The sequence below is a fragment of the Austrofundulus limnaeus genome, unplaced genomic scaffold (genome assembly GCF_001266775.1).
Source record: "Austrofundulus limnaeus strain Quisiro unplaced genomic scaffold, Austrofundulus_limnaeus-1.0 Scaffold35, whole genome shotgun sequence".
Classification (NCBI taxonomy): Eukaryota; Metazoa; Chordata; class Actinopteri; order Cyprinodontiformes; family Rivulidae; genus Austrofundulus; species Austrofundulus limnaeus.
This window is the reverse complement of record NW_013952437.1, coordinates 794,078-816,951: the sequence shown is the minus strand read 5'-3', so window position 1 is coordinate 816,951 and position 22,874 is coordinate 794,078. Positions and strand designations below refer to the sequence as shown.

General features: G+C 39.6%; 3 protein-coding genes across 6 annotated transcripts in view; 1 reads left to right on the top strand and 2 right to left on the bottom strand.

Moving 5' to 3' along the window:
• The window catches only part of erc2 (ELKS/RAB6-interacting/CAST family member 2), a 27,202-nt gene extending 14,810 nt beyond the window's left edge, over positions 1 to 12,392 (top strand). For all 3 annotated transcript variants that reach the window (XM_014006225.1, XM_014006226.1, XM_014006227.1), the window contains 8 exons: positions 373 to 575; positions 4,851 to 4,974; positions 5,063 to 5,223; positions 5,987 to 6,134; positions 8,916 to 9,485; positions 9,756 to 9,809; positions 9,934 to 10,125; positions 10,206 to 12,392. In XM_014006225.1, coding sequence (XP_013861679.1) covers positions 373 to 575; positions 4,851 to 4,974; positions 5,063 to 5,223; positions 5,987 to 6,134; positions 8,916 to 9,485; positions 9,756 to 9,782 — 1,233 coding nt within the window. In that variant the 3' untranslated portion in view covers positions 9,783 to 9,809; positions 9,934 to 10,125; positions 10,206 to 12,392. The remainder of the gene's footprint in view (positions 1 to 372; positions 576 to 4,850; positions 4,975 to 5,062; positions 5,224 to 5,986; positions 6,135 to 8,915; positions 9,486 to 9,755; positions 9,810 to 9,933; positions 10,126 to 10,205) is intronic.
• A 2,951-nt stretch (positions 12,393 to 15,343) lies between these two features.
• Positions 15,344 to 19,421, bottom strand: LOC106516026 (cysteine-rich with EGF-like domain protein 1). The gene is made up of 6 exons (XM_014006165.1): positions 18,642 to 19,421; positions 17,720 to 17,879; positions 17,536 to 17,619; positions 16,443 to 16,538; positions 16,210 to 16,350; positions 15,344 to 16,121 (listed from the first exon to the last, which is right to left on the bottom strand). The coding sequence occupies exons 2-6, from the start codon at positions 17,877 to 17,879 to the stop codon at positions 15,901 to 15,903; spliced, it is 702 nt and encodes a 233-aa protein (XP_013861619.1). The 5' UTR covers positions 18,642 to 19,421; the 3' UTR covers positions 15,344 to 15,900.
• Positions 19,422 to 19,526: 105 nt separating this feature from the next.
• Positions 19,527 to 22,874, bottom strand: part of LOC106516023 (interleukin-17 receptor C) — a gene marked incomplete in the record, with an annotated part of 7,943 nt that continues 4,595 nt past the window's right edge. For both annotated transcript variants that reach the window (XM_014006160.1, XM_014006159.1), the window contains 8 exon segments: positions 19,527 to 20,253; positions 20,349 to 20,387; positions 20,721 to 20,816; positions 20,928 to 20,973; positions 21,054 to 21,107; positions 21,681 to 21,901; positions 22,009 to 22,063; positions 22,157 to 22,213. In XM_014006160.1, the coding sequence (XP_013861614.1) occupies positions 19,694 to 20,253; positions 20,349 to 20,387; positions 20,721 to 20,816; positions 20,928 to 20,973; positions 21,054 to 21,107; positions 21,681 to 21,901; positions 22,009 to 22,063; positions 22,157 to 22,213 (1,128 nt within the window).

Here is a 22,874-nt window from a genome sequence, read left to right as displayed (position 1 = left end):
ACACACACACACACACACACACACACACACACACACACACACACACACACACACACACACAATCCTGCAGACTCACCAATTGTGCAAAATGACGGGGAGTCTCAAAGGGCCATTTAAACTGAGCTAAATAATAGCCTAGTTAAAGCTAATGAGCCAGCAACAGTAATGATGCCCTGGTCAACAAAATTTACTCTACACAAAGACGGGAGTGAGAAAACAGGATGTAAATCTGATGGACTGCACTGTGTCTGTCCCTCCTAGAAGCACAGGAGAAACTCCTGGTGCTCCTTATYGTGGCACTTAGATGTCAAGTGAGTGTGTCACCGGGGCATGCACATGTGTGCGTGTCTGCTCTTTGTGTGTGATTTGCAGAAAGCTCACGAGGTGGAGCAGCAGTCGGGCTCCAGAGTGAACCCAGAGTACGTGGACCGAGTCAAGCTGCTGGAGAAGGAAGTGAGCTACTACAAGGACGAAGCAACCAAAGCTCAGACGGAGGTGGAGAGACTCTTGGACATCCTGCGCGAGGTGGAGACGGAGAAGAACGACAAGGATAAGAAGATTGCTGAGCTGGAAAGGTAACCAGTCCTCTGTTCGTTCTGTATGTGAGGTTTCTGAAGTCCAGCCTCTCTGCTCTGGATAAATTATCACACAAACAACATATGTAGCAAAATAAAAGTAGGAAGTTGATGTACTGTATTTTCCTACAGTGTCTCAACATATAGAAGAAAATCTCCTTTTCATCAGTTTTCTTAAAGCAATTTCTTTAAAATAGTCCCTTTATTTTCCTGTTGTTTSGCRTGCTATTCTGCAGATTTATTTATWTTCTGCTGGAGTTTTGACATATTGTTTAGTTTTGTTTTTTGTGTCAGTGTTTATCCTGAGGTGCCATTTGTCTTTAATTTATTTATTTTTTTATGAAATATTGACCTCTTGCTCATGTTACACGCTCCAGCATTCAAACCACCTGCAAGATGATAAAAGCTGATTTTGGGGTCTCGTGAGTTTTGGTCTCAGAGGATAAGGTTTGCGTTAATTTTAGTTTTGAGTCTGAAAGCCAGAAGAATTCCAGAGACTGTTTCTTGTCTTGAAGTTAATTTTTTTTCTTTTACTTTTGTTGTTGTTTAATGATAGTAATGATAAGATCACTGTTGTCAGGAAATGTTGCGTCTGTGATGTGAGAGTTTGGTTTCCCACATATTTGGACTGAAGATTTTTTTCTCTATTATCTGGACTGTTTGATTACCGTAGTTACATCTTTTGTTGGTTTGTGCCATTTAAAAGTTTGATATCGTGGTAGTGTCATTTTGCTGTCCTACACAGGGTCTCAGATGTTTGTTTTATTTTTTTTTAGTTTTGATAAGAGCATTGGTCCAGATCTTTCAGAGTAAAACTTGTTCTTTGACTTGGCTGATAGAGAACATATTTTGTAATTTACCTGAAACAATGCTTAAGCTGACATGAAAATGATTTGAACTGCTGTAGAAGCACAGATGCAAGTTATTTGTGTTTCTCTTCTGCCACTGACCCACCAAAAATCGTATAAAATACATACAATATATTAACTTTGAAATTATTATTATGGTCGACTTTGTTGAGTTCTTTGCTAAATTGTTAGCAGTGTGTTAATTGAGTGTTCTTGTCCTTTTTTGCCATCTTTACCCACTTTTTTCATTCCGTTTCCTTTTCTGTCCTGTTTCCTTCTGACCTCCTGCCATCGATTGATTTTGACCTCATTTAACTTCCTTTGTTTCTTTTTCAAACTTAATCCTTATTTTTCAACCTGTTCCTTATCTCCCTTTGCAAATCTGTTAAACCCTCTCCTCCCAAAATCATTAATAATAATAAAAACAAAAATACACAAAAAAATAAACAAATCCCAGCCCTCCCTCCACCACCCATCGCCCTACACCTCGTCCCGGTGGCAGAGCTCCCTCTGACCCGCTCCCTTCTGTGTCCGCCGCCCCCCAGCAGATAGGGGGCATGGTGTGGGACTTCCTGGGAAAGTGAGTGCTCTGCCCTGGCACTTCAGCTCGGCTGTGTGCTTCGAGATGTTGACTGCGCCTGCTGCAACTGATCTGGTTTCACCTGCCTGCCTGCTCTTTTTTAGGACTCTTTGTATTAAAGTGACAGACCCTGTCTGCTGTCTTTGTCGCCTTTACATGCTCCTGCACATGATACAAAGATCCCTGCATTCAAGTTTGTTTTTTCTTCTTTTGCACACATTTGTTAACAACTGTCTGCTACTGCTTTATAAAAACAGTTTACCAGCTTGCTCGTTTATTATGATAAAAGTGTGCAGAGGGGATTTTATCCTGCATGAAGCTTTGAGAAACAGGCCATCAAATATTTTGCTTCATAATATTCTCTAAATTAGAAAATGACATAAAATACATATTTCCATACATTTAACGTTACAATTTATTATAAATCCTTTGTGTTAATGGTTTATAGTTTGGATTTTAGGTGCGGCGCATCAACTCACCCATTTTAAGTGTATGCCTAAGCAGGCATATATTTGTGGTGGTTTCTGAGCAGCAGATGGTGCTCTCTGTTTTTAGCTGTTTGTGAAACGATGCATGATAAAGTCAAAGCAATCACACCAAGGGGTTCAGCAAGAAATTTTAGCGCTTGTGCTGTCAGCTGTAATTCATATCTTTGTAAAAAAATGCACCTGTATAAATTGTATATGATCAATGCCAACAGTATTTATTCTGCTGCTGCTGTGCTATTATTAGGTGATTTTGTATGRAGCTTGGTGTGATTGTTCCAACTAGCCATGAGTCATGTTAAAACAACCCGGTGCAAGGGATTTTTAAAACCTTATTATGAGGTAAAAAAAATAAACAAGTTCAGTTCAATTTTATACCACAATCAAGTAACTGTTACCTTCAGTTGCTATGAAAATGATTTAAATCAAAATTAAATTAGTTTGCATCATAGCTTGTCTAAATGCTTGAAATTGGCCTCTGCCTCTTTAACAACATCCTACCATTTCTGACACTCCTGCTACAGGGGAGGGGTACTCTGTGGGGTGGTAGCTCGGCTGCAGACTRAGCTCCAGTGTGGAGCTTTGTACAAATAGACAGTGCTTTGAATAAAAAAGGTGATGTTCAGGCAGCTCCACATGGTTACCACAGGAGTTTCAAGGATTTCTCACACATGAATGAGTGAAAGCAACACTCTGGGCATGTTTTTGATGAGGGAATGACATTATAACGTAATAAAAAGCTTAAAAAAGTCAGTTTTGTATATTACCCCCCCCCCCCCTACTATAAACAGAGATGCAACTAATACTTCCTTTATAGTTCTAGAGTACATATTATTGCATATAAAAACTCTCCAATTGACAAGCCATGATGGGTTTTTTTGTGCTACTGAAAACTTTTCCAAATCGCTTTGTCACTTCATTATTTTCATTTATTTATTTATTTATTTATTTATTTATTTATTTTGAACAAGTGGAAAAAGTTTAAACAAATTTTCCTCCTTGGGATATCAAACACATCTGACTTACATCTGGCACCAACATGTGAGGGGTGGGGAACTTCTACCTTTTATATAACCAAAACATAAAAAGACTCTCTCTCTCTGGCATCTCACTATAAAATAAAATAAACCATAAGAATTATTTGACTAAAAACTTTTGTTGTTTTGACTTTGTGATATTTTACCACAGTTGTTACATCTTGTAACAACTGGTCCATGTCTAGTTTTGACTTTTACATTTTTTTGAGGTTTTGGTTTGTAATTACTTTTTGTGCATCACATGCAGCCATATTAGGTTCTATGTATTTTTGTTGTGTTTGCTGTTTGTTGCTGTAATTATCCCCTTCCTCTTCTTATTCCACCCATCTGTCTACCTCATCCATCTCAGCTGCAGTTCACATCCTTGAACACAAATCCTCCCCATTTAACGTTTTCATTCCATGAACCTCACCAGCCAGCTTGTTTTGTATCAAATTGTCTCTCCTTGTTTTAACCTCTCTCCTTATCCTCCCAGCTTGTCCCACCTGCCCTGCCACCAGATAATAAGGGAAATGATTGAAATAACTTGYATGATCAGAGTGAGGCAGTGTAGTGGCAGGCTCTTGACTGGATCCCTATTTCTGTCTTTTAGATCAGTTGGGCCTCTTTTGTTATCAACCCCTGCATTAATAACTAATTAAATCCTTCGTTGCCCACTTGATCAAACTGCTGATTGCTTCCCCTCCTCTTTGCTCAGCACTTTTTTGCTGCCCTCATGTTTTTGCCCTGCTGAACTCTGCCTGTCTGCCTGCATGTCTGCCACTTCCAGGCTTGGCAGCAGATGCACAATCGTTCAGCGTTTTTCCAAAAWAATAAAATAAAATAAAATAAGAAGTGCATCTTGCATTAGCTGCATCAGCCTGCAGAGCAGTGACTGTCACAGGCGTGTCTGCAATCTCTCATGTTGTTTGATAATTATAGCACAGCGTGTTCTTCTTTTGGGTATCATAGTTTTCTTGTATTMTTTTTCTTCTTTTGTACGTTCTGGGTCTAATACCTTTGTTTTTTACTTTTTTCTGTGTGTTTTGGTTTTATTGCTTCCAATGTTTTCCTCACGTGTCCCATCATCTTCTTGTCTTCTATCTTTTTTTCTCCACCCACCTGCAGTTTAGCTCCCAGGTAAGTAACTTCCCAGCTCCCCTTGTAACCATCCCAGTCCTCACACTGAAACCTGAAAGCAACATCAACAGTGACACGAGACTCAATTTTTAAATGATACTCATGCACTGTTGCTGCCCTGGTGACATCATGGCTGGTACTATTTTCTGACAAAGTTGTTCAAAATGCTTTAGGCATGATGTGTTTTAAATTGTGTGCTATTACAGGCAAGGAGGTAAAGATCAAACTAAGAAGGGTCCAAACATCAAACTGGGACCACAAGGGGACAAGAAGGGTTTAGGACAGGACCTTCGTAAGGAGAGCTCTTTAGATGGTGGCCACCACATAAAGGTGAAGGCTTAACTTACTGATGATTCATAAGTAAATTAATGTTTTTACAATGAGCATTTTTTATTTGTTCCTGCTTTATGTTGGTCAGCTGGAGGAGCTGATGAACACGCTGGAAAGGACAAGACAGGAGCTGGACGCCACCAAGCAGCGTCTCTCCTCCACACAGCAGTCGTTACAGGAGAGGGACAGCCATCTGACCAACATGAGACAAGAGCGCAGGAAACAGCTGGAGGAGATCCTGGAAATGAAGTCAGTATTCTCAAAGGCCCTATGTTTTCACTTCATTTAATGCAATATAATTATTTTTTTCTTAAACTATAACATTAAGTCAAACAGTTCACGATTCACTTTGAGGTGTTTTGTTTTAGATTCTGTTAGGTTTAAAACAATGATTTGTGGGGCATTTATGTGTAGTCATTGTCTTACCTGCAGGAGATAGTGATCCACATAATATAATTTTAAAGAATCGAAGTTGTTGGAGTCAAATAATTATACAAATTGAAGTAAACCTTTCACATGGTGAGGACCTGAGCATGTGTGGATAAAAGAAAGTTGCCTCTTTTTGTGTTTGCAAAAATTGTCTGTATCAGGAAAAGGTGTTTACATGTTTGTGTTGGATTATAAAAAAATGTGGCTTGGCTGAGTCATAGACTCTTAAAAAAACTGAACTTGGTTTCAACCCTACAATATTTAACAGAGACAGGAAGAGACAGAAAAAAGACCGGTCCTAACTATATTAAAGACCAAACCTGTTTTCCTTCATTGGTGATTCGTGCTTTGTGTTTTTGTGCCCAAAATCTGCTCAATGTTCAAGCTTAGTCTCCCAGTCTAGACAAAACTAAGGTTTTTTAAGGACCTTCATCAGGCTCTTTGTAGGAGAAACTCCCTTTGTTGGGACAGTTTACATTTGAGTTTTCAAAAAGTGGGGGAAACCACAAAATCCTAACATGTCCTCTTCCAAACTGTATTTTGAACTGTTTTGGACATTGATTATTTAATTTTATTTTTTTAGACAACAAGCTCTGCTGGCAGCCATCAGTGAGAAGGATGCTAACATTGCACTGCTGGAACTGTCCGCCTCCAATAAAAAGAAGACCCAGGAGGAGGTGCTGGCTCTGAAGAGGGAGCGAGACAAACTGATGCACCAGCTCAAACAACACGTTAGTCCTACTGCTTTGCCTTCAGGACTAAGAAAAAATAAGAATAAAGCTGCACCAGTCAGTCTGAAATTTCATCACATGGGTTGCTGCATGACTACCATTTTTTTGCAGATTTGGCACTTTCCCTGATATTACAGCTTGTACATTAAATCAACTTCAAACTGAAACATCCCACCACTTGACAGATGCAAATTTTATAACTCTGTGTTATTTCTTTTAAGTGGTAATTGTGTGGCTTTTTATATTCTCATTATTTCAAAGCTGTGGTAACATTGGTGTGAATCCACTCTGTATAATTACTCAAACCACATTATGTGTTGGTTTGGGGAGCATGTGGCCGTATTTTTCAGTAGAGTAAAAGTGAAAGCTTTCTGGGCATCCACGCCGGAAATTCTGCAAAGATTTTTAGCTCCTGGTCTGCTTCTGATACAAGTCAATACTAAACAAAACTAAAAACTCCTTTAAAAGCAAAACCAAAGATTTTACTTGGTGCTGTCTGTCCTGGAAGCTGACTTTAACTATGTTAACAATGCAGATAAATGTATGGTAGGCAGTAATTATTTTCTTTTTTTATGTTGAGTGAAGTTTTCTTTTTCTTTTTTTTCTTTTTTACATTTCTGCACAGAGACTGATTCAGATTGAAAACTGCATACAAAGCCTGGTTAAATTAGCAGAGTGGTAATAATTCTTGAGGTCTGCTCCATCTCAAAGCAAATACTTTATGTAATTTTATATTAAAACATCAGTTATAGACTTACTGCAGCCAAGGCGTAAATCTTATAGTTTTATTTATTTATTGCAGTTTCACCCTTGCAGTCCAGCCTAATGCTACTTTTCCTTGTCCATGATCAATTTCAGTCTGGGAGCTCAGACAAACAACAATTTGGCTTCTTTGTGTATCGAACTTGCTCCAACACTGCTGCAAATTAATTATCTGCAGGACAAAAAGAACTGCTGTTTTGTTATTGTTGCATTAATTCTGAGATACAAAATAAATTTAAAGAAAAACGTAAGTGAATTACAGTATACAGTATCTACAAGAAAACATCTACTAATAATAATAGCCATCTCTATGGGTTGGCTGTTTAGCACAAGAAAAAAACAGATTTACTCGCTAAACAAAAGCATACGGTTTTTCTGAATTGCCAAATAAATTATGGTTGACATGGTAGTTTGGTAGAGGTGTTGCCTCTCAGCAAGAAGGTTGCTGTATTGAATCCCAGCCCGGGGACCTTTCTGGGTAGAGTTTGCATGTTCYCTCTGTGCATGCATGGGTTTTCTCTGAAATACTGACCCTACCCTACCCTACTCTATCCTACCTTACCTTACCCTACCCTACCATTCCTTACACTATCCTACTCTGCCTTACCCTACCCTACCCTGCCTAAAGCTGGAAACATACTCACGCCGACGGGTCGATGCGCGGTCACGTGGTTGTTCGGCAGTCGTTTTCGCACACACCTTTCATAGTCCCTGAGAAACCCCGCACCGAGCTTGGGAAACCCCCCTCCCGCTAAAATATACATCACTGCATGGAGTTCTCCCCGCAACAGCCGACAATGCAGAAAAAAAGTCAGACTCGTCACTCACCCAACGTATTTATCCGCATCTGTCCTGGTTAAAGCTCAACAGTTTTTATCAGTCAGATTCCTCCGTGCACAACGTCTGTTTAAACTCCATTCATGAGTTTTTCACGGTTTGACTATCTTTATAAAACTCTGCTTCCTGGTATCAGTCGGCTCTGGGAGCGAGTCAGGGGGGGGGTTTTCTTTCCTTTTTTTACAGAGTGGTTGAAGTCAGCGTAACGCTTTCAGCACAAACAAACACGCCATGAGTTTTTCTCAGTTTGATTATCTTTATAAAACTCTGCTTCAACAGTCKGCTCTACAAGTGAGTTTTTTTTCTTTTGAGTGTCCGATCGCTTTCAGTTTCAGCACAAACAAACACGCCCATGAACTTCAGACCAATCACACATTACCGTCRACACGGGAGGGGGGGTTGTGCCAAAAGGGGCTGTTGAACCGACTGCGAAGCCCGGTGACGTAATTTTCATCATTCAACTGCGACAACCCATGCCGACGTTGGCAGTTTGGAGCGAGTATGTTTCCAGCTTTACTCTACCCTACCCTACCCACCATACCCCTACCACATGTGTCAAACTTGGTCACTCCCGTGTGGCCCACCAGGGAGAGCACCCCCCTTACTCTACCCTACCCTGCCTTACCCTACCCTACTCTTCCGTACCTTATACCAGTGGTTCCCAAACTTTTCAGCCTTTGACCCTCAAATATCAGCAGCAGAGACCTGAGCCCCCAGCTGTTGATGGATCATAAACATTGTTTTCACATCAAAAAAGTAAGAGCATAGTAACAATATTTATCATGCTGTTTTTGTCCATTTTAAGTAAACTAACCTTACTGTTTTGTAACAACAAAGGTAAAAACAATGTTAATTGTTATTTTATAATAATTAATTCAGATAATCTTTTCAGGACCCCACCTTCATGTTTTGGGACCCCATTGTGTGTCCCGACCCCAACTTTGGGAACCACTGCCTTACACTACCCTATTCTGCCTTACCCTACCCTTCCATTCCTTACACTACYCTGCCCAGTCCAGCCCTGTGGTGATTCTGAAGCTAAACTGTAAGCCTCAGTGTTTGTTAGATGGTTGTTAAATTAAATTACAACAAATGTGTTGCCTTTGTAATGTTTTCTTTTTTGTGTGAAAAATCACTATTTATAAATGTCCATAAGCACTCACCGGTTTGTTCTTGCCACAGACTCAAAGCAGAATGAAGCTGATATCCGACAACTACGAGGATGAGCCGTACCATCCCCACGCTCCTCACCACCAGCCGCAGGTCCCACATGCTCAGCCTCAGCCCCAGCCCCAGTACCCCCACCCAGCCCATGCCCAGCAGTCTCTGTACCCACACGCCCCACACCCACAGCACCTGCAACACCCACAGGCCCAACCTCAGCACCCACATCCACAGCAACCACAACCACAGTACCCTCAGCACCCTCAGTCTCTGCCCCAGCACCAACAACATCCCCGCGCCCCACAGCCCCAGCACCCCCACCAACAACACCCCCAACACGTGCCACCTCATGGACATCCCCCAGCCCAGCATCCGCACCCTCAGCACCCACATGGCCCTCCCCAACCAGGACCACACCCCCAACATCCTCAGCATCCTCAACACCCACAGCACCCACAACACCCTCAACACCCTCAGCACCCACAACACCCGCACCTCGCCCAGCACCCACGGCATCCCTCGCCCCACCATCGAGGAGGACCGGTCCGAGGACCCCCACATGCTGGCCACCGCCCGTCCCCAGACCAGGTTAGTATTCATTAAAGTTAAAAACATCACAGAAAACTGTAGTGCTAATAACACGAAAACAGATCATCTTATGTGAACATATCAAACCTCTTGTATGTATGAACCCCTTTAATCAATTAGGTTTATATGGTGGCTCTAAAATTAAATAGGRAGTAYTTTTAAAAACAGTCCGGTCAAAGCAGTTACAACAAGTTAATTACACACCAACAAATGAATTTAATGTTGACATGTTCAGTATATCAGTGGGTAAAAAGTCTCTTCTTCACACAGGATGACGAGGAGGGCATTTGGGCATAGCTGTGACAACCAAAGTTGTTTTGAGGGGTAAGAAAAGCTTGTTTATTAGTTTTAAACACCATTCACCTACAACCTATTTATTTATTTATTTATTTATTTATTTATTTATTTATTTATTTATTTATTTATTTATTTATTATTTTTAATTCAGATGATTCAGTCACTACTGGAGGAGCACGGCCAACCCATGATGTTAAAACACCACCCAGTTAAATCTTTGTTACTTTCAGTGAATCAGTACTTGGAAACAGTGGGACCTTTGTTTTTGTTTTATTTTTATTTTTTGGAGAAGGAGGAGGTACTCAGGTGTACAGATTCTGTGTTGGGATTGGCAGCTGAGAGGGTAATAAAAAACACAAACGATGCATTTCTGGGATTACCTTCCTTCCGAGCTGAAGCTAACTCTGTTTTTATATTCTGAAGGTGCCACGGGACCTCCGCTTTGAACAAGAAAAACATCCTACTCTTTCATTCACGAACTAGAGAGAAAGCCGGATGTCAAAATGTTGCTTTGACAGATGTGCTCACCATGAAACGGAGGTCTCAGAGAAGTCACCTCACCTGTCGGTCACCTGCTGAAGGAGACTTCTTCATCCTCCCAGCTGAGATCTCATGACAGTCTCTGCCAGCCCAGAATTCTTTCCATCGTCCTTCTTCCTCCGACTGTTTTACCTGCCTGACTCRCTCTTTGGGCTCCGATTGGCCCCTCAGCCTGACGCTGACCTGTTTCCTCCATTCACGCTGCCTTCCTGCCCCTGTGGTGACATCTGTCCCCTTCATGTAGCTCTCATGACTCTCAGTGTGCTATTTAAGTGATCAGTGGGCTGTAGTCATCATTTGCGGGACACAGGGATTGATTATTACACCTTCCCACATCCTCCATGACCCTCCATCCTTTAATGAACTCTTCATGCTTCCCACGCCTCATTTCAGCCATTTTAGGTTTTCTGTTGCCATTTTTTTGTTGGCACAAGGAAGTACTTTTGGCTAACCAATGGGAGCACCTTGAGCCTTTCCTGCTGTGTTTCCTTGGCAGCACGATCCGTACAGGCTTTGACTCTAACCCTCAAAGCTGCAGCTCTTATCAGCATCTTTTTATTCACGTTACCTCATGTCAATCAGAAATAGTCACATAAAAATCAATCTATGCAGATGTCAACATAGAGGGGATGTTTTGTTTAATTATCCATGTGTATTTGAATTAGTGTAATTATTAATCATCCAATCAGAGCGACCAAGAACACGGTCATCAGATTCTTATGATTTTATGAGACTATGCACCTCCTCTGTGTTGCAGGAACTTTTCCTAATGGTGCTTCTGCTGGTGCTCAAACTAAACGGTATCAGAAGACCTAACCAGAGCATCTTTCAGTCCTTTTAACAGTTGAGGGACTTGATCCCACGTCGGGCTTCATAAACAACTGTAAAAGACTGCTTTGTACATACAGTTCCACAGTGGGGAGGCTTTGTGAACAATGTTAACACGAATCATACACATTTCCCTTGAGAAATATTACAATAGGTATCGTTATAKACTATGACGTGGTGAAAGAGTCCAGTAGATGTTTCTGAAATCTGAACTACAGTTAAGGGCCTGCTCTCCTCGCCCTTCTTCACTTCCAGCAGTAGTCTGTGTGACCTCCCCCACACATAGTGACTCGTCATCTCCTCAACAAGGTGGCCTGTGCCTCGTAAAATATGTATACATAAAATAGATATGCATATATTATACAAATACTAGAGAGAAATCTATAGAGTGTGTCTATATGTGGTCAAAAAAAGTTTCAAACTGACAAGATATGATTCCCCCCCTCCTTTATATTTATTTTTCTAACTGGCTGAAGGTCAGAGATGCTTTATTTAGAGTTTCATCTATGCTGTGAGAAAACCCTTCAGCACCAAGTTAACATTCCTTGTCTGAAAATGCAGGACAGCCCAAATAAAAACAGCTTTAGAGCAGCAGTAAAAAAAGTACATTTAGAAATGTATCCAGAAAAATGAATACACTAGACAAGATATGATTACATTCCTTCCTAATAAAGGTAGAGTTCAGCTCTTTTAAAGTGGGGTTCTGTGGAAAAGTTGTACTATCTACTGCTAATAGCAAGTGGGAGAAAAGCTGAAACAGGGCTGCCCTGTGGCATMGGCAGWATAGGCAAATGTTAAGAAAAAAAATGTATGACTTTTATTAGAGTATAGTTGATTTAGTTTGTAGAATAGTCACTGGTTACTCAGGTTAATGAAGGTAACTTGCCCAGCTTTGTTACTACATGAGGTGTTTTGTGGTGCAGAGGATATTTCATGATAAAAGTATCATGATGCAGTCRAGACTAAWTGCTGGTGATAAGTGCAATATGTAACATAAAACAAAATCTTTTCAGATAAAGTTCAGGTTAAAGTCTAGTTTTCAGTGTTCTACCTTCATAAAATATTGATTTTATGTTCTTTCATTAATCCCAAGATTTTAGTAAAAAGCTCTTCCAATGACCAGAAAATGCAGTTTTAAATAGATCTTTGATAACATTTTCCGGGGGAGTTTACCCCTGGACCCCCCTAGAACTGCTTCACTCCACAGCTGCTCGTTAACATGAACAGGTGTTCCTCATTGCTGTCAGCAGATGGTAGTTTATTTTTTTTTGTTTGTTTTTCTGTTCCAAATAAATTATATCGTTAATTATTTTATTTAGACAACCTGGTTTCTAAATATAAAACATAATATCACAGACAAAACTATTTAATAAGGTATGTGAATGTATGTAAATTGTTAGATTTAGAAAGTTGCACAAGGGGTGCCACCTGAAATCTTACCTAGGGCACCCAGTTGGCTAGGGCCGGTCATGGCTGAGACCAAAGTGGATTTCTGCACTTTTTAAACTCCAGTGGTGAACAGCTCATACTAGTTCATGCAAACAAATATAGTTATTTACCTAGAATTATGTGGTGATTTGCAAGTCCATATTGCGGAACTTTCAGTTCTAGAAGAAGAAATATTATATTTAGTTAGTTGTTAAAATAAGCTTGATTTCTGTAACAGGTGCAGTTGCAATAGCTCAGAACCTTTCCCCAGAACCCCACTTCAAAACGTTTGAACTATCCCTTAAATGTCAGAACAACTCAGCTGAAGACCACTTGGCCTGTGGTGACAACTTTAAAAGCAGAAGCAAACTGCTTTTTATTTTGTAGCTCACACAGGCAGCAGTGAGATTCTGTCTGCTTGCACTTGTGACTGAGGGCGATCAAACTATCCTACAAACACGAGGTTTCAGTGACTCTGTCTGGATGCATTTCCTTTGCGTGTTTTTGTCGTCGTCGTCATGTGAACAAAGATGGTGATGTATGTGACTGTGGCAGCTGATTAAGTACAGAAACGTGTGGTGTTACAGTATTATGGGGAAAAAAAAAGAGTCAGACTGTTACTAATCCCCTCTTCCTCCCTCTGTCCTCACCGTGCCTGTGTGTTAAGTATCAGGTGTTGTGTATGCCTTTAAATCTACCCCTACTTCACAGATCATCTTATACATGTCTTCTTCCCATAATAACCTCTATCACTGACCAGAATCAAAAACTTGTTTGTATCATTTTTTTATTTTTATTATATTTTTAAGGAAAGACAATGCAAACAGACAGAGGAGCAAAAATCCTCTTAACTTCACCATCAGGGCATGGTGGAGCACAAAGCCTCCATTTTCAGGTCCTTATCTACTGAATACTTGAAGTAGGGAGTTTTCCTACCATAGCATACATGATTTACATGGTAGACAACATAGAACATTTTAATTGTGCCCATGCATGCTGACTTTTTGCATTATGTGCCAAATGAAGGTGAGGATGACATGTAGATAATCTCCTGTTCTCTATGCAGAGGGATTTCTCTACTGTTGTGTCAAACATGACAAAAAAAAGAAAGCTAAAGAGAGACTAAGGTTTAGAAACAGGGGCTGCTTATCTGGGCTTAGACTTAAAAGACTAACCCTAGAAATAAAAGCGAGACTTGCACTTAGTTTGTGTCAAAGTATAAGAAGTAAAGGCTTCATCTGTGCCTAGAAGCAGCTGTGTAGAAAAGCATGTCGATTCACTGCTCATTTTTAAAAGGCCTTCAAAAGAAGTAAAATAAATAAAAGCCTATCATTCACTTGATCTTTATTGCTGTAAACAAGTTTTATTTTTTGGTTGCTGAAAACTTTTGATCCAACAAATCACTGTGACCAATGCCAGAAACTTTTTTTTTGTTTGTTTTGACAGAGCAAATGTTGTGTTTTTTACTTTTTTTAAATCTCATGTTTACGTTAAGCTTTACTTTTTCTATCATTTCTGCTTATTTAAAATGCCAGTTTGAGACTGTACTATTTCTAAAAGTAAATGTTTTGAGCTGTACAGTAAAACAGTAAAAAAAACAACAACAAAAACAAATCAAAAGGAAAAAAAAGCTAGGAACTAACTCAATGTGTGTCCAGCATGCTGAATGATCATTTGTTTGAACGTGAGCTCGTCTCCAACAAGCGTCATTCCTCRTCCATTAGCTGCATCTGCATTGTGCATTGTGACGGTGTGATGTCGTGTTTGAGACTGACGTGTGTCTCACTTACTGTGTCCCCTTAGTAGACAGCCTGTGCAGTTTTGTGAGAGTGCAGCATGTTTTTTTGGGGGGGAGGTTGTATCCAGAAAAGAGAGTTGTGTGAGTGGTTGCGTTTAACTGCAAGTGTGTGTGTGTGTGTGTGTGTTTGTTATGAATTTAAAAGAGAAAATTCTATTTAAAAAGAACACTTTATCAACATGTCCTTGAATGGGGGAGAAAAAAAGTGAGACTGGGCAAGTTTTGAATGACGCATGGATAATACGTAACAGTTGTTTTTTTTTTTTGTTTGTTTGTTTGTTTTTGTTTTAACTATAGGAGGCTGTCCTCAGTGCCCCAGTTTGCTATTGTCTGTGCTGTATCAGAATAATACTATTGAGTGTTGGCCAGCTTGTTTATATCCATCAAATAAAGGTGACTTTCTTTCTGTCTTTGTTGCTGATTTTCTGCCCTACTTTAAACACAGTTCCACCTTTAACAGTTGTGTTTTCATGCAAACGTGTTACTTTAACCGTCTATTCATAGAAGAAGTTTCAGGTTATTGATAAATAAGGTGAAAATATGATGCAACTAGAAGCACTCGGAGAGTGCAAACCTCAGCCAAGACCAATTTCCCCCATCCTGTAATAGAGTTACAAAGGAGCACACCAATACTACAGTGCCACCTGCTGGACACTTTGAAACACATGCCCTGTGAAAGCATCACAGCTTTGCCTATCTCAGAGTGTTAAAAGAAAAAAAAAACAATTCCTGTATCCGCATAGTGATCTGGAAAATCACCAAAATTTAAAGGTGTGTTACTTGAGCCAGTACCCACATGTGGTAAAAATGTCATGACAATCCGTCCACAAGTTTTTGAGTAATGTTGTCCACAGACAGAATGACAGACCGACAGACTGACATACGCGACCGAAAACATTACCTCACCCTTGGCGGAGGTAATAACAACATTACCTGCCAACTAGAATAAGAACAGAAATACTCCAAATTGTAAAAACATGTAGTATTTATTTGAGCATGTATATATGGTAAATTATGCCAATGGGGGGAAAAAATCTGAAATGTTTTCTACAACACAACCAGTGAAAAAGGTATAAACAGTTAATATCTTACCTGTTGCAGATAGATCTTTGACTAGTCTCAGTRAAAATGGGAGCATGTCTTCTCTTGAACAAGCACAGTTTAAAAACAGCACTTTGATGTTTTTTTAGCTCGTTTTCAGCCTTTAAGTAGATGGATAATCATAAAAAAAACTACCAACCAGTGACTAAATATTTTAACTTGTTGTTAACCCTGCTTTGTTTGAAGTGTTTACAAGGTAAAACATGCCAAGTCTGTTTGTTCTGCTTGTGGCCTTTAACAGTTTCATTCAGCGGCATCTCAGATGTTATACAACTCTACTGTTTTTGATTGCCATTAGCCAGAGCAGGCTTTATTCTGCACCATAGCTCCAGATTCACGTCCACAATAAAATACTTAAAAMTACAAGAAACAAAACGGTACGTCTGCTGTTAGATATGTCTTTTGAGTTACAGTTTCTGAGCTTTAACGCCCCTTTAGGAAGCTGTTCATCAGACGGTCCCCTTTCTCAGAGAGCCAGTAACCCGCCATGGCTGCCGCTGCACCTATAAACACAGATGTGTAGACCAGATCCCCCTTAGCTGCGAGTGTGGCCAACGCACAAAGCACCACCCCAAAAAACATTTGCTGCAGCACCTCCAGTTCGTCCTCCTGGATATCCTCAAACAGACCTTTCTCCTGAACACCTGCAGGGAGAGACAGAGGAGGGGAAAAGAAATGGTGAATTTTCTTCTTTTCTCTGATTTTCGAGCAACAGCAAAGAAGCGCACTCACCAGGCAGCTGTCTCTTCACACAAGCACCGTTGTTTCGGACGAAGCCGTCAGCGCAGTCACAGCGGAACGAGCCTTTTGTGTTGGCGCAAATCTCATCCAGACCATGACAGGCGAGCACCAGGTCACTACATTCGTCTATGTCTGAGCAAAGCAAAGATGGAAGGATTATGGATGCATTAAAAAATGATCCAAATATCATGCACAGTTGTTTGATTTTTATTATTTGYAGTTACCTAAACATTTGGACCCTGTCAGTCTGTATCCAGGAGCACATTTTTTGCAGCGAGCCGGTCCACTACCCATACAGCCCACACAGGCCACGTCACAATCTGATGAACCAGAAAGCTTTTAGTTATTTTATTATTACATTTTATTAACTTTATTTGTTTCATTAAAAAAACACATTTACATACAACAAAACAATACAAATCAAATTAAATGAAAGGTAGCAGAAGAAGAAAAGAATTTTATAATAGAAGAAAAAAAATCTAATAATTTTTCTGACATACCACACTGCATTACTATCTAACACAAACATAAGAGAAAAAAACTGATCAGTTAGGAGTCAACATTTCATTTTCCAATAATAAGTTTCAGTTTCTCCTCTGGGTTAAATAAATATGAGACTTCTAAAATGTTGAAGATAGTTTTTCTGAGCAAGACCCAAAATGCACCTGTGCTGTGTACACGTATGGAAATTTGAACCCAGCACTGAACTCATACTGATGAAGGCATTCAAGCCTCAATAAAATATTTGCATATTATAAAGTTTTATGTCATTGCTTTTAAAACTCTAGAAGCTCGCTGTTTGTTTCTGACCGCCACGTTTTATGGAGGCCTCATGCGAGCTGCCTCAAATTCTACCTGTTGTATAGTTTTTTTTTCCAAAATCAAACTGTAAACCAACTAAACAACATGATTTTCCAGGTAACTTATTTACATCCAGAATGGAAAAGGCACTAAACTTATCAGCTGATTTGCAGCTGAAATCAGCTCCACAAAAATACGTGAGGTAATATAGTTAATATAATTTGAATTCTTCTGTGACCAAAATGTTGAAAATATGTTATTATAAATTCTTACAGAATTTTGGTTTGTGTAGATTAATTTTTTAGGACAAACAATATATTGGTGATTGGCTAAATAGTTATTCATGAAGGCAAAAATATTTTAATGTGAGGATGTGTTTTATCACAAATGGTTGCTCTCATAAACCAGTCTATGCTTCTCAAACTGACTGAGTTTATCAGAAGATTCATTTCACTTTGGTTACATTTCTACAAAATTTGTTACGTGTATTTTTTCCACCATCACTGAGGCACTGACCTCTGCACTCAAAGGATCCTTGTGTGTTTAAGCAGTAACTGTCCAGCTGACAGTTGTCCAGCTCAACGCCGCACTCGTCAATGTCTGGAACAAATCAAATAAAGCCATTTACTGCCTGATCATGCCACACTGTAGCTATTTATGCTGTTCAGACCAGGTGCAAACAGCTGCGTAAAACATTTACCAACACAAGTGTAGTTATGAAGACTCCACCCAGGTCTGCACTCTTCACAGTCGTCACTTCCTGGCACCGAACACTTGCTGCAAGCATCTGGACAGCTGCACACCTGGACAGCCAGCAGACTCCACAGCAGCAGGTTACAGACAAACCACCTCACCTCCATCTGAGCAGAASATACAAGCTGTCAAATCACAAGGCATGCTCTCACTCATGCAACCAATTTACAGTCCTAAAGAAGACACGACCACATTATTGTTAAATGCAAATTATTGTAGTTTATTAGGAGTCAGAGACAGAACACACACGTGTCAGGTGTTTCTAAAAATGCTGAAAGCTGCTGATTGTTTTGGTGAGCTACAGTGATGAGGTGATACTGTCTATGACTATATATTCAACAAGACAGTATTTTTATTTGAGTAAATATTCTTCATGCACTTTAAAATATTAATACTTTATTACTATTCAAAGGATTATATAATTTACTCCAATACATATTTAGTTTCCATTTCACTGTTTCACATCTGCTATCAAACACAAAAACTGTTTATAATAATAATAATAATAATTATTATTATTATTATTATTATTATTATTATTATTATTATAAACCACACAAACTATACATTTTACACAATTTAAATACTTCTTGTAGGCAAATCCAACTTTTTCCGTATTCTTCGTTACTTCTTGCAACACATTGTTTTTAGTATTTATCACATTTGCTTAATCCAAATCTCATTTAAACAACTTTTTACAACGTAAACTTTGGAGAACTCTGTTAAATATGTGAGTAATGCGCAGAACAGTTGCAGCCGCGTTCAGATTTCAAACTAAAAATGTATCAGCACGCTGTGAACTTAAAGCTAACCGCTTCCACTAAAGTGGATTTAAAAACATCCTGCTGAGGATAAATCAGCGTGTTTACCTCCGTGTCGTCACAGTTTGWACAGAAGAGTATTCAGTCAACTTTGAACCAAGTGAATCCAGCCGACACTTGACTTGTTAACCGTACTGTCTTTGTTTTTACTGCAAACTTCAAACTAAACATTTCCCGAGCGAGCGGGGCTCGGGGCATCCGTAAACATCTTAAAACACCGCCCCTCTGGGGGGTACTGGAACAGATAGCAAGCGTATTCTTGCTCTGGTGAATGACACAGGATCCAACCAATAACCATTTACGTGGTAAACCAAGGAAGTGGTGGTGACGCAATTTCCCAAGCAACCAATGAGGTAATAATAGGTTTCATTTTTGCTGAGTTTCGCTTTTATTGCTTCAATCTGAGCACATATGGCRATGTTATCGGCTGTGTTAGCATGTAAGAAGTTCAGCTTTTTCTGAGTTTAATAAACATTTTTAGTTTCAACCTTTTTCCTTGGTCTCATTCTGTGACAAACTTTGAAAGCAGTGGGTTGCAATAAACAAATAAGTGGTTTACACAGTGTTGACATGCAATCTGCAGATTTTGTTTCTTACTTTATAAATTTGTTTGGATCAGTCTTGAACTTCCAAAGAGCAGGGACAGCTTCAGAACGTTCTTCAACTTAAGGTTCTTCACACAGCAAGTAAGATATTAACTGTTGCAGCCTTCTAGCATTAGAAATAAAATCGTTACAGTGTTACCATTTAAAGTAAGTCTCACAAAAAGAGCAAGAAGAAACTGATGCGCACGATCAAAATATCTCAGATCTTTTCTGTTCTACAGACATTGTCTTCTTTAAAATAAATATTGTCACTGCAGCTTCATTTTATGCTGCATCAGTGCAGCCTAATTTATGCTTGTAGGTTTTCAGAAAACTGCACCAAGGAAAACATTTTTCTGTCCATCTTTATTTTAAATATCTGGAGTCAAAGTGTCTCTTCTTCATCACATTTCCTTCACTCCACAAGTGTTTGAGACATTCAAACTTTAATCCAGAAAATATTTCCATAATGATGGTAGATTAGACTTTTCCCTCCATCAGTTTTAGTTTTTTTTTTCACCTCCATTTAATCCARGTCCTTGTACTGGGACCCGTCTGTGTTTCTGCAACAGTCAGCTCAGTGAGGAGCGACTGAGTCTGAGAGGGGAGGTGGAACAAAGGCAGACCCCGTAGCAGCTCTGGTAGATTCATATCAGAGTTGTGTTTACGGCTGGTGTCAAAGTTCACCAGAACAAAGCGCTCAGCCGCTCTGCCCTGCATTTTGAGTTTGTGAATAATAAACAGTGATGCAGTAAACAAGTCAGCGTAAGGATCCATCAACTKATGTGGATTCTCTGCATCCTCATCTGTGTTCAAGCGGTTCCACTCTTCTGCTCTTTCTGAGGTATTCTGGGTCAAAGGGAGCACRACTCGACCGCCCGTGCTGTCCATCTTCTGCAGCTGCGAGTACAGCCACACCAGAGGTCCCTGGGAGCACTGCTCCCTCCTGCTCCACTGGTCCACGGACACACTGAAGCCCTGGCTGCAGAGGAAGGAGCCCAGCTGATCAACASACTTTAAGACACCAACATCCTCATCCGGGGGGCTGAGCAGCACCACATGACCCTTTCTGCCAACTTAAAATGGAAAAGCAACAGTCAGAGGTGACATGTATTGTTGTGAATTCATGTTTATTYATACCAAAAGTAAAAAAAATAAAAAGGGAACTCACTCTTCACAAATCCTCCATAACGCCAGCTCCACGCCCATTCTATAAAAGTCAGAACGTCACAGGTAAATATAACTGACAGCTTATTTACAACAAGAGTACATACAGCTTTATATAATCACTTTTTTTTACTACATGAGTCAAAAGATTCAAGATCTAATAAACATGATGAAGTCCATGGGGAGAATGAATGAATGAAAGGAGCTTTTGTAGGATGTGCTCTGGGAATTTCCAACCACCAAACAATTCATCTTTTGTCCTAAACTGGTAAGATCAAAAATCAGACTCTGTGGTGTATTTTTTACACAGACTGTGTACTTTTTAAAAATTGTTTACACTTTTAACACGAAACAGGTGAACATGTGAAAAACTTACTTTTGACAAAGTCATGAAGGAAATAAATCATGAGCACAGTCAAAGCAACAAGGAGCATAGCACTGACAGCCAGGAGGCTCCAGCGCCACCTGCCAGCTGCAAAGAGCAAAACAGAAATTCACATTTTTGAAATAGCCAGTAACAAACGCTTYGTTATCTCTCTAGACCAAAATCAACATCTTTAATCATAAAGCTTTTCATACTTACAATCAATAGAGCAAAATGGGCCAAATTGCTTTTCTTCTATGTGTACCTGCATAAATAAATAAACATAGCTGAGCCGTTCATCGTTATTTTTTATGTTTATGATAAAGAGGTTTTGTAATTGCTTACCATGATACACTGTGAAAACTCTTCAGAGATGTTTTCAAAGGCTCCTTCTTGATCCTAAAAGGGAGAGATTTAAACCATTAGTTTGTCTGGCCCAGTTCTGGCCCACACAATGCACTAACACTCTTAACACTCATTCCAGATGCAGCAAAGAATGACAGCCCTTTGGTGACCCAGATTTAGTTTGCAAGACGTGGTCAATGCATGGGCCAATGCCACATAAACGGAACCACAACCGGGCCAGTTGTGGCATTTCACCTCAAAAAACAGAGCCACAGTTGCCAGACCTGGCCTAGTTAACAAACCTCTTGCCATGGCAGCAGTCAGTCAGCTTGACACCAGCTCTGGCCCACACCTGTCTGCTATGTGGGGTGTTGTGCAACTGGACCTATAGTGTACCAAACGTTTCTAGCTTTATTAAAAATTGATTAAAATGATGCACAAGACTTGTGCAGTATTACTTTTTTATCTCGACTTTTCATATCRACAAATTCCAACAATATTATGTAGAAAACAGTAAGAACTGCATGTCAGGTACTTGTGAAGCAACATATAAGAAGATATTTTGGGCAGGGTTCACATTTAAAAAATGCTGAAGAGAAAAAGACTTCACATGTAGCCAGTTCTTACCCAGAGTCCCTTGCTGTTCTGTTTCCATGCACCATCAGAGAGCTGCTGCATGTGCATAATTCTCTTGCAGTTACTTTTGTAGCAGAGCTGCACTTCCCCCTTCAGCCTGCAGAGGGCAGACAGGTTCCACAACAGCATTGCGTTCCCTTCTCTCGTTTTGCTCAGGGTAACATTCACTGACAAATTGCTCCACATGTTCTGTTTCAAATATTGTGGAACTTCTGAAATAAACAGAGAAATAAAAGATGATCCAGACATATAAAAGGTAGATTAACCCTTAAAGGATGTCAGAAATATTCTGTTGAGAAAGAAATGTGAATATTCTGACCTTTGTCCTTGAAGGGGCAATTAAGAGCACGCCTTGGACTGTCCTCATACCATGCCTGTGGCACGTGAAAAAACACACTCACATATTARCATATTCTTCTGAAGCAAACTGTTGATGTTTTAACTGAAAGACATAAAAGTGACTCTACCTGGAAACATAAGCAKGAGGCCACAGAAGACAGCGGGATGGATGTCCGCTCCAATTTCTAAAGAACATACATATCATGACTTTATTGAAAATCAATAGTGTAGTGTGGGGGTAGCAGGCATACAGTAACAGTAATTATTTTAAAGTTYTAAATTTAATGTTATTAATTTGCTCTGATACATTTTATCCACATAACTTAAAGTTCAAATTTTGGTGTTTCTTTTACAAGAACAGAAAACGGATGACTAACACTTCTGTGTCTGTTTATAGCTTTAATTAGATCTGTTGGATTCATATTAGGCATGGTCTKGACCTAAGTCACTATTTGACAGAGTATATGGAGAGCTGGGTCATGACCTAGTCAGGTCTGTTCAGTCTGTCAGCTTTATTAACTTCCTTAAATAGTAACACAACCAAAAATGGCCTTAAGATTGAAATGGAAACATAATTTTGAATTAGAATTTCAAGTATTAGAATTCAGTCTGCTACACATAATTGGCTTTAGCTGAAACAAATGTTTTTATACAGATACAGATTTACAGCAGGTAAAATAAGTATTGAACACGTCAATATTTTTCTCAGTAAATATATTACTAGAGGTGCTAATGACATGAAATTTCCAACAGTTGTCGGTAACAACTCAAGTGATCCAAACATACAAAGAAATCAAACCATAAATGTCCAGAAATGAAGTTATTTGTAATAATGTGGAATGGCAC

Excerpts from the sequence above, each read along its gene's own strand:
- LOC106516026 (XM_014006165.1), bottom strand. The coding sequence starts at position 17,879 with ATGGAGGTGAGGTGGTTTGTCTGTAACCTGCTGCTGTGGAGTCTGCTG. Across the intron at positions 17,620-17,719 it reads TCATAACTACACTTGTGTTG|ACATTGACGAGTGCGGCGTT; the intron begins GTAAATGTTTTA and ends GATTTGTTCCAG. Across the intron at positions 16,539-17,535 it reads AGGATCCTTTGAGTGCAGAG|ATTGTGACGTGGCCTGTGTG; the intron begins GTCAGTGCCTCA and ends CTGGTTCATCAG.